Below are 11577 nucleotides of genomic sequence, written 5' to 3' on the forward strand. Positions count from 1 at the left end.
TTTTGCTGCCAGTGAACGTTTCGAGCTGCCATAGAGCTGTGACAATTGTAGTGTCAACAAAGTTTTACTTCGAACGATTTTGAGCTGCATAACGGCTGTTGACCGATCGGCCAAGAGCTGCACAAGTCTGCATTTCGTCTTCCAGAGACACTCGAATCTGCAGCAGACAAATGACAGCTCCAAACGCTCTGTGCAGATCTGCATTAAAGCTGGTTTGAGCTGTCACAGCTCTGAAACCGATCTGCTGCAGCCAAATGAAGATCTGCACGTTTCCTACGGGTACCCGCGACTCAGTCTACTTCTGTGAAAACCACTAGTCTACCGAAACTTCAACTACCCACCTTCTCTGGGGACATACTGAAATGGGTGAGTTTCTTTGACGCCTTCAAGTCTGCTGTAAATGACGACAAAAATCTGGGAGACGTACAGAAATTCCAGTACTTACGCGCTCAGCTTCAAGGTGAGGCAGCTCGGACCATCGAAGGTCTATCTCTCACGAGTTTAAACTACGGACATGCACTTCAACTTTTGGATGAACGGTATGGCCAGAAACACAAAATCATAAGCGCCTACATGAAAGCGTTGTGGGACATGTCTACTCCCACAGGAGAACTCAGTAGTCTCAGAAATTTCTACGACACCCTTGAGATCTTTATTTGCGGCCTTCAATCTCTTGGGGAAAGTGAAGAATCGTATGGAGATTTACTTGTACCCATAGTGTTGGAAAAACTTCCCGTAAATACTCGCAAACAAATCGCATGGGAACACGGTAACAACGAGTTGAACCAGGCCGACCTAAGGAAAGCGATTCACAAGGAAATCAATGCACTTCATGCTGGATGCTCAACCGATGAACTAGACTGCGATTCCTCCGACAAACCATCCATGACCACCGCATTTCACACCAAAGTTTCTCCAGCTAAACCCAAGAAATCAAGATAGTGTGCCTATTGTGAGGACTCTCATTTTCCCAACGACTGCATTGTCGTCTCAGATCGCGCCAAGCGACTTGATATTGTGAAACGCGATAAACTTTGTTTCAATTGCTTGGGAAAGCACCGAGTCAGTGAGTGCAAATCAAGATTCAGTTGTCGTGTATGCCGCAGAAAACATCATACGTCTCTTCATCAAGATCACACGGACAATAACACTGATAAAACTGCAAAGGCAACCGAAAATACCCCAGCTACTGAGACACACGTTCAATTTGCCAAGACGGAGGAGAGCTACAATGCCAGTAACTCGCGAAACGGACCAATCCTTCTCAAAACAGCCGTCGTTCCAGTCTCTACGAAACGCCAAACAGTTGACGCTACGGTGTTATTCGACGAAGGTGCTACGCGTTCATTCGTCACGAGAACTTTCGCTACAAAACTCGGTTTGAAGATTAAAGGCACTGAAGTAATTCGGCTGACATCATTCGGTGACAATCAACCTCGCGAAAGATCAATCGATGTAACCACGCTTACACTGAATACGCTCTCTGGACAGAAAATAGACATTTCTGTGCTCGTCGTACCTCAGATCACCACAAGAATGACTAACTTTGTCACACGATCGCTCATCGATGTACCCTACCTACGAGAACTGAAACTAGCTCCCCCGTCGATGCTCACCCGTTTGGATGCTACTTCATTCGAGATATCTGTGTTGATCGGTGCGGACTATTATTGGGATTTTGTAGAAGATCGCGTGATTCGTGGCTCAGGACCTACCGCCGTGTCCTCAAAGTTCGGATATCTCCTTTCCGGTCCCATTCACTCAGGAAAGGCGACCAAAAACCCAGCCACGATTCTACACATTCTCACAGACACCTACGAAGAGGAGTCTCAACTCAGAGTTTATTGGGATCTCGAGACAATCGGCATCAAAGACGAACTGCTCGAAAACAACAAAACGAAAGATGACTTCGAACTGTACAGAGACACTCACTTGCGCATCGAAAATGGCAAGTATGTGGCATGGTTGCCATGGAAACCAGACCACCCGGCCCTACCTACAAACTACAATATCGCGGAGATGCGTACGCGTTCTATGGCTCGCAGACTGACACCGGACATTCTGGAGGCTTATGACAAAATCATTTCCGACCAAAAGGCGCGGGATTTCATCGAAAAAACCACAGATAATGAAAGCGAGCGTCGCAGTGGCCACTATCTGCCACATCACCCAGTCAAGAAAGATTCAGCCACGACGCCAATACGGATTGTTTATGACTGTAGTTGCAAGCAGTCGACCGATTCTCCAAGTTTGAACGATTGCCTACTAACGGGCCCGCCTCTACTGAACGACCTAACGCAAATTCTACTTCGATTTCGGGTAAACCGCATCGCCTTTTCGAGCGACATCGAAAAGGCCTTTCTACACGTGCGATTGGATGAAAGTGACCGTCAGTTTACAAAGTTCTTGTGGTTATCCGAACCAATGAACCCGGAAAGTCCGTTCAAAACGTATTGTTTCAAGGTGATACTCTTTGGCGCCGTCAGCTCCCCATTCATCCTCAACGCGGTTGTAAAGACCCACTTAGAATCTCACGAACGCACCCCAACTTCGACCGACCTCGAGAACAATATTTACGTGGATAATATCCTCAGCGGAACCGATAACAACGACGATGCGGTCGAATACTATGAAGAGTCAAACCACCTGTTTGAATCGTGCGGATTTAATCTACGAAGCTGGTCGTCTAACTGTGAAGATATTCGCGTGCTTGCAGAAAGAGACAATAAACTCGAACCGGACACTAACGTAAACGCACTTGGACTCCGTTGGTTGACTGAAACAGATGAACTAACGTACGCCAAGAAAGATCACAAACCGATCGATAGTCTCACCACGAAACGCGAAGTCGTCAGAACAACAGCGAGCTTGTACGACCCTCTTGGCTACCTCTCTCCAGTTCATGTCAAGGCAAAGGTGTTCATACAACAATTATGGAAGAAAGGACTGGCCTGGGATGAACCCCTTGGTAACGAAATGTGTAAACAGTGGACAGATATAGCGCATGATCTCAGTAAAACTACAGAGCTGAAATTCAAGCGACAGTACTTCGATTCTCCAATTCAACCTGACAGCCAAGACCACGACTTACACGTGTTTGCCGATGCAAGCAAGAAGGCATATGGTGCGGTCGCATACCTTCGTCATGGCAACAAGACCGCAATCGTGATGGCCAAAACTCGAGTTGCGCCTCTCAAAGAACTAACTTTACCTCAGTTGGAGTTGATGGCTGCCTTGGTTGGCTCCAGGCTAATAAAGTTCTTGTGCAACGCATTTATGGATAAAACTACGTATTTCAACAGTGTATTTATGGTCAGACAGCGAGATAGTTCTACACTGGTTAAACAGCGACAAGAAACTTCCAGTCTTTATTGCCAATCGCGTCAAGGAAATCAGAGGAATTTCCTGCACAGCTAAATACTGTCCTACCAAGGAAAATCCAGCAGATTTGCTAACCCGAGGGATTTCTGCGCGTAACCTTGAGACAAACAAACTTTGGTGGAATGGACCCTCTTGGTTACACCACGGCGACTGGCCAATCAGCGAACTGTTTGACAGTGCTATACACCACGTTTCACTGTCAGCTGCAAGAGACGACGATCTCCTTGGTAACTCAGATCAAACAGGAGATAACAAAATTGTCAGCGAACCGGAACGCGAAATGCCAGTGACTGGTATACAATTCATTGTGGACGCGAACAGATACAGCAAACTGCCAAAACTCCTTCGCGTGTCTGCCTTGGTCTTAAGATTCGTCTCGAATTTGAAGAAATCAACTGTTCGGAAACGCGGACCCATCACTGCAGATGAAATACAACACGCGGAACTCATTTGGATCAAACATATCCAACAAGAGACTTACGGCAGACGTTCAGTGCAACAGAAAGTACAGTTTGCTACAACACAGAAACAACTGAAACTTTTCGCCGACGAAAGCGGAATACTGAGATGCGATGGAAGATTACAGAACGCGCCTATTGGCTACGATGTGAAATTCCCGATTTTATTGCCGAACAATCATCGATTCACCGATCACTTAATTCTCGACGCACATTCACGACTTCTTCACGCTGGAGTCCAGTCAACTGTAACAAACTTACAGCAGCGATTCTGGATCCCGAAACTACGACATACTGCGAGATCTCTCCTGAGAAAGTGCGTCACATGCCGTAAGATAAGCGGAACTTCGTACACATATCCAGTACAGGCACTACAAACAGACCGTGTGAACATTACACCACCGTTTACTGTGACAGGAGTAGACTTTACTGGAGCGTTGTACATCAAATCTACGAAAACTGTACGTGACACTAAGGTGTACGCGTGCCTATTCACCTGTGCAGTAACACGCGCGGTTCATTTAGAGCTAGTCACTGACTTATCGACGAGAGGTTTCCTGCAAGCATTCCGTCGCTTCGCAGCGAGACGTTCACTTCCTAGTAAAATGATCTCGGACAACGCGACTAACTTCATATCAGCATCAGACGAATTGAACCGATTATTCGACGCGCCTGAAGTGAAGGACTACTTGGTGAATAAACGAGTTGAATGGAAATTCATACCCAAACGAGCCCCATGGTTTGGGGGGTTTTGGGAGCGATTGATTGGGCTAACGAAGAACGCCATAAAGAAAACTCTGGGACGTGCGTATGTAACCTACGATGAGCTGAACACCCTGCTAACTGAAGTCGAGGCAATGCTGAACGACCGGCCGATAACGTATGTCTCTGCCGACGTTAGAGACAATATACCGTTAACTCCAGCTCATCTACTGCATGGTCGTCCCTTGACTACGTTGCCATATCTATCTGTTGATGATGACGAACTCACTGACCCTACATATGGCAACCACGATGAGTTAAACAAACGCTATACTCTGCTAACTACACTTCACACGCGATTCTGGCGTCGATGGGTGTCAGAGTATTTACCAGCTCTACGCGGAGAGCCATAACTTGTCCGGAAAAACTGTAAATGCCATCAAGGTTGGAGACATAGTACTTGTTCAGGACGACGTGAAGCGACGCCTAAATTGGAGTTTGGCTAAAGTTGAAAGACTCAACTACGGACGCGACAACCTTGTAAGATCAGCGGAGATTAAGACAGCCATGGGACATACAAGTAGACCCGTGAACAAACTTTACCCATTAGAAGTTAACTCTTGCTCTCATTAATGTGCATTACAATAACTGAGTAAAGACACATTTCCGCATTTCATTTGGTGTTTAGATAAAACAATGTTCATGTTTTCATTCGATATATTGATTGAGCTATTTCTCATAAATTCCGCGGCCTGGGAGAAATATCGGAGATGAAAGTTTATTTTCGTGGACTTGTGTGGATTCAGACTGAACTGTGATAGCCAATCAGCTTTCAGTATTCATTAGCCAATCACATCGAGTTTGTGATGTTGCGGTATCCCGCCAAAAATGGATACTTTTCTCACGTTCTAGATGTTACTGTTCAGTACTAGTTTTAGTGTTGTTGAGTTCTAGTCAATAAAGCGGTTGAACGCTGATTCGGGTGTCGATCCAGTTATTATACTGACCCAGAACCTTGCTCAAATCCCCATCCCATACAGTTTCGCCTCAGATTTTTGTAGGGAAGTTTGGATTAGTGTGTACGGTACAATGTTTTGTTTGTGTAGAGTTGCTTCAGTTTCTCGATATCGGTCGTTTTCGAAAAGATCGACCTTTTCTTCCGAGCTCCCCACAGACTGCACATTCTGCTGCGCTCAGCGCGAAAGACGCTATGGAGTTTTTTTTTATAGGCGTCAATTGAGCCATACAGACAATTGTATCTACATGTAAGTTTTTTCTCCGACAAGCGGCTAGCCTATAAAGCTTACACACACGTGTCGTTGTTTTCATCTGCCGAGTAGAGCGATTATGCAATGTCGGCGCTGCCGATGCAGTTGATTGACATTGTTGTCTTGACTACCGCGTGTTCATTATGCCATAAACAGCCCACGTGAGCAATATTCAAATTACACTACCATGATTTACATATTTGAAAAGTCTGTGAAGTCAGTTGTGGGCGGTACTTTTTTTCTTTGAGTTTGCCGCGGCCAAGTACAGTGTGCCTTCAGTCGTGGTAAAGGGTCGTAGGTCGCAGTGCGCCGGAGCGCCCGCACGCGACTGAATCTTTCAGTCTAGGTGTGTCTGTTGCAAGAAATTTCTTGCACGGGTGGGTGTGTCCCTTGCAAGACATTTCTTGCATAGATGGGTGTGTCCCTTGCAAAAAATTTCTTGCATGGATGGGTGTGTCCTTTGCAAGAAATTTTTTGCATGGATGGGTGTGTCCCTTGCAAGAAATTTCTTGCATGGGTGGGTGTGTCCCTTTTAGTCGGGTCGGAAGGTAGGGTTCCCATGCACCCCATGGATGTATTTTTTTAACCTACATTTTTGTAATCCTTAGGGTCTATATTTAATGAATTTTGATGTTCCCAAAATCAAATCGTGTCCCATGGGGTTCATTTGGCGCCATCTTTGCCGCCATCTTGGCCGCCATCTTGGATTTCAACAATTGGGTAGGGGTCACGTATCTACCGCTCGACGGAAACAGAAACAATAAAATACTATAAACGTTACATTTTTAGAAAGCCAAGATCATGGCCTTTTCATTGATATATAACTTAATAGGGATTAATTAATATTCGAACGTCGATTAGACTTTATATCGGTCATTGGCCGTAAATCGTAAAATTTGCTAAATTTCACACCCAATAATTAAGTTCCCGTTCCTCCAAACAATTTTTCATAAGGTATTTATATATTTTGGAAGAACTTAGTGCAATAAACAAGAAAAACAAGATTAAAAGTATGTGTCTTGAGATTTAGTGGGTGCATGAGCTTGTTTTTTATTACGCGTATGCCACATATCCGTGTGTAACATAAGGGGTAGGGGTAATGTTTCCCTTCTGTTTCGAATCATGAATGATGAAACCATAAAAATGTTACATTTTTTGAAAGTGCTGCATCAGACCTTTCTAAAAATATATAGATTTATGGGAAAAATTGCATATTAAAAAGTTACAAAGCTTAAACCTTTCGGTTTGTGTCGATTTCAAGTGATTTTTTAAGAACGAAATTACAACATATGGGGTAGGGTAATGTTTCCCTTTCTGCCTCGAACCATGAATTACGAAACCATATAAATGTTATACTGTTTGAAAGCTCTGAAATGGGCCTTTCCAAACATGTATAGTTTTATTGGGAAAAGTCCATATTTTAAAGTTACAAAGCTTATGCCTTTCAGTTTGTGTAAATTTTAAGTGATTTTTTAAGGACGAAATTACAACATATGAGGTAGGGGTAATGTTTCCCTTTCTGCCTCGAACCATGAATTATGAAACCACATAAATGTTATACTATTTGAAAGCTCTGAAATTGGCGTTTACAAACATGCTTAGTCTTATTGGGAAAAGTCCATATTTTAAAGTTACAAAGCTTAAACCTTTCAGTTTGTGTCAACTTTAAGTCATTTTTTTTAAACAAAATTATAATATAAGGGGTAGGGGTAATGTTTCCCGTTCTGCCTTGAACCATGAATTATGAAACCATATAAATGTTATACCGTTTGAAAGCTCTGAAATGGGCCTTTCCAAACATGTATAGTCTTATTGGTAAAAGTCCATATTTTAAAGTTACAAAGCTTATACCTTTCAGTTTGTGTCAATTTTAAGTGATTTTTTAAACAAAATTATAATATAAGGGGTAGGGGTAATGTTTCCCGTTCTGCCTTGAACCATGAATTATGAAACCATATAAATGTTATACTGTTTGAAAGCTCTGAAATAGGCCTTTCCAAACATGTATAGTTTTATTGGGAAAAGTTGCATATTTGAAAGTTACAAAGCTTAAGCCTTTCAGTTTGTGTCAATTTTAAGTGATTTTTTGAACAAAATTATAATATAAGGGGTAGGGGTAATGTTTCCCGTTCTGCCTCGAACCATCAATATGAAACCACATAAATGTTATACTATTTGAAAGCTCTGAAATGGGCCTTTCCAAACATGTATAGTCTTATTGGGAAAAGTCCATATTTTAAAGTTACAAAGCTTATGCCTTTCAGTTTGTGTCAATTTTAAGTGATTTTTTAAACAAAATTTTAATATAAGGGGTAGGGGTAATGTTTCCCGTTCTGCCTTGAACCATGAATTATGAAACCATATAAATGTTATACCGTTTGAAAGCTCTGAAATGGGCCTTTCCAAACATGTATAGTCTTATTGGTAAAAGTCCATATTTTAAAGTTACAAAGCTTATACTTTCAGTTTGTGTCAATTTTAAGTGATTTTTTAAACAAAATTATAATATAAGGGGTAGGGGTAATGTTTCCCGTTCTGCCTTGAACCATGAATTATGAAACCATATAAATGTTATACTGTTTGAAAGCTCTGAAATTGGCCTTTCCAAACATGTATAGTCTTATTGGGAAAGTTGCATATTTGAAAGTTACAAAGCTTAAGCCTTTCAGTTTGTGTCAATTTTAAGTGATTTTTTGAACAAAATTATAATATAAGGGTAGGGGTAATGTTTCCCGTTCTGCCTTGAACCATGAATTATGAAACCATATAAATGTTATACTGTTTGAAAGCTCTGAAATGGGCCTTTCCAAAATGTATAGTTTCATCGGGGAAAGTTGCATATTTGAAAGTTACAAAGCTTAAGCCTTTCAGTTTGTGTCAATTTAAGTGATTTTTTGAACACATATGCACAAAACAGTTAGTCCGTTGGCCAGTATCGAAATCATCCCCTCTAAGGCATTTTACCCACTATGATTTTCTGTTAGCTAGTATTCTCAGCTGTCATAATCTGCTTATTTTCCATTTAACTGATGGTGTGTGAGAGTGTAACGACTTGTTTGTGAAGGGCTGTCACGCCCTCGGTAGTAAAATAGGAATGGGTTAGGGGTAACATATTTACCGCTAGTCGGAAACAAAAACACAAAAGTACCATAAACAATACATTCTTAGAAAGCCCAGATATAAGCTTTTTACTTTTTTGATAATTATTCGACTTTAGATGGCGCCAATATTCCGTATGTACATGCGGTCAGCAGCTGAATCATTCACATAACGAACGTGATATGGCCTGAAACTTCCGTAAATTCATTCAAGCAAACTCTTGTTTGATTAAGTTGATAGTTTTCCTTTCTTTTTTATTTCGAGTATTTGCCATGGCAAGACTGAAACGAACCTTGAAACGAAGGCTGTACGTATCTATATTAGTCCGAGCCTGAGCGTGATCTGAGAGCAAACAGATCCGCAGATAATGCGAACGATCGCAACCGTTACCAACAGACTCATTATGCAGAGCCATGCCCCAAAACGCCCAACCAAACTTGGCACTAATCATGATCCCAGTCCATTTCGAGCCGGGCTTTAAGGGAAGTGCGGTGGACTTTGAAAGACCCTTTGGTTTGGTTTTGTACCGTAGTATAGGAAGAAAACCCGACCTGTCGTCGTTGCTGTGAATGTTTGTGTTGTTTTTAGCCTCTTTTTTGCCTATTTGAAGAATCGTCTTTACAGCCTTCCATCCTGCGTTCTGTGTAGCGAGTGTCTTCGATCGCTCTCTTAAGTTTGTGATGTACAACTGTCTTGAGTCCCGGTGCTTTATTGGGTGTAGAGGTAAATAGTTAGAGATCAGGGAGATAAATGGTTGCCGCAGTGTCTTTCCAGGTGTTGCCACTTTTGAAGGAATCAACACTCGGTATTTTGGCCTGGTAAGTATGCTTTTAAGGTGTACCTGTAGGCTACGTGGTACTGAATAGGGGCCACTTAGGTTTCAACACATTCGATACTCTTGGCTTTCGCTTATACCCCGTTGTATGAGTAACTGGGATCGGAAATGGGAAAGGCTCAATTAATATCCATCTTTGCTAATATTAATTCTCGTTTGGCTTACAGATGGCCACCTCTACTTGTTTCGGTGAAAATTTGACTTTCAATTGGACAAAACATTGAGTATGACTTTCTTCTGTGTGTTATTTAGGCCTATGAAAAATATGAAAATTGCATATATATTGTTGTCAAATATCTCAAATCTTAGACTGTAAGAGATAGGCTTAGGCTTCCCTGTAATCATACAAATGAGTTAAATGGGAATTTATTGGAGTAGATTACAGTAATCGAAGAGAATGGTTGACACTATAGAAAGACTTATCTCGGATTGCGGGGACCTAACTATAAAAGAAAAGCACAGAATACTTGCCAGGTGTATTGACTGTTCATGTATAGTACAGGCTAGTACAACATGAATGTAAAACATACAAATCAAAGAAGTGGCAAATTTTCTCAACTTTTCACAAAGTTTATATTCCATCATTACTATCAGGATTAGGATTTTCCCAATCTATAAATAAGCTATTACTTGATTACACCTTGATTCAGCATGACTAACATTTTGCATTTGCCACACCACCAGCCATGCCCATCCTTGGGATCGCGAACAATGCCTTTAACGAAGCTTTTGAACGCTTTTTGTGAATTGTGTAAGAATGTCCTCTCTGTGGAGTATAATGTGTGAAGCCGTTGTCTACCTCGCTTGACTCTGATGATTATGTTGACTTATTTTTTCTCAGCTGTTGGTGGCTGATCTAACTCGAAAGTTAGATCAATCTAATCTCTCTGATTCGATCATGCTGGTGGGAATGGTATCTTCAAGCATTGACCCTAAAACGTCCGTTTTTAGGGTCTTTGCTTCAAAGACGTCAGGGTCTAACATTGGTTAAATGTCATCCATGATAAGAAACTAATGATAGATTCACTCACAAGGCATTTTAAACATTGAGGTGTCAATGGGAATATAAGCCTTTTTAGTCATTTTCTGAGGTTTGTCTCGCCTTCTTATTGCTTGGTGTAGAGAGTGTTTGTTCGCCTTCTGTTTACTATTTAGTTGCGTAATTTGAATGCGTTCTGTGACATTTGGCTTTTCGGGTTTTGGTTCCAGAATTATTTTGCTATTGAATTTTAGTACCAAGTCGAAAATGTAATCCTCATTGGGAGTATATAGTGTTCTGCGTTGTAAAATATTTCGAAAAATTGGTTATGATCTCTTGTTTTCTGGTATTAAAGGAAGGTAAAGTGTTGTCGATCCATCTTATCTTATTATGGAGAAGCTATATTGTGGATTAATGGTGATTGGTTTTCAGCGATAAAAGATTCTCTCGTGTTCCCGTGTGGTATTAAAAGTAACACTATTAATAGTGAGCTCTGATTTGCCCAGACGGTCACGTGACTGTGCATGTATTTACGATATACTGTAAAGTTGGCCATTCCTATCTCCAAAGTGGGTTTGTTTCACATTGTTTGTATTTTCATCACAAGTTTCAATATACTGATATAATATAGCGATAAACAACCCCTATAAGTTGGGTACACCACTCGAGCTCGGTTTTGACCATTTCACTCCTTATACACACGACTGAAGTTCGTGCGTATATGTTGTTTACCGGTCGAAACCGTGTGGTATCCTTTCAAAGTGGTGCTTTATTGCTTATATATCTCTCGCGATACAATTAAAGAAAAGGGATTGATTGTTGCTGCTGTCATATCAACTTTGCATGACGACTATG

The 11577-nt window shown here is 41.6% G+C and overlaps 1 protein-coding gene across 1 annotated transcript; it reads left to right on the forward strand.

Annotated features, from left to right (window-relative positions):
- Positions 1-1536: 1536 nt before the first annotated feature.
- Positions 1537-4954, forward strand: LOC139141201 (uncharacterized). The gene is made up of 2 exons (XM_070710825.1): positions 1537-3237; positions 3434-4954. The coding sequence occupies exons 1-2, from the start codon at positions 1537-1539 to the stop codon at positions 4952-4954; spliced, it is 3222 nt and encodes a 1073-aa protein (XP_070566926.1).
- Positions 4955-11577: the final 6623 nt, after the last annotated feature.

The sequence above is a fragment of the Ptychodera flava genome, chromosome 9 (assembly GCF_041260155.1).
Source record: "Ptychodera flava strain L36383 chromosome 9, AS_Pfla_20210202, whole genome shotgun sequence".
Lineage (NCBI taxonomy): Eukaryota > Metazoa > Hemichordata > Enteropneusta > Ptychoderidae > Ptychodera > Ptychodera flava.

What these genes read in the sequence shown, in the direction of transcription:
- LOC139141201 (XM_070710825.1), top strand. Translation starts at nt 1,537, where the DNA reads ATGACTAACTTTGTCACACGATCGCTCATCGATGTACCCTACCTACGA. An exon ending in TGGAGTTGATGGCTGCCTTG is followed by an intron (nt 3,238 to 3,433) that starts GTTGGCTCCAGG and finishes TGTCCTACCAAG; the next exon opens with GAAAATCCAGCAGATTTGCT.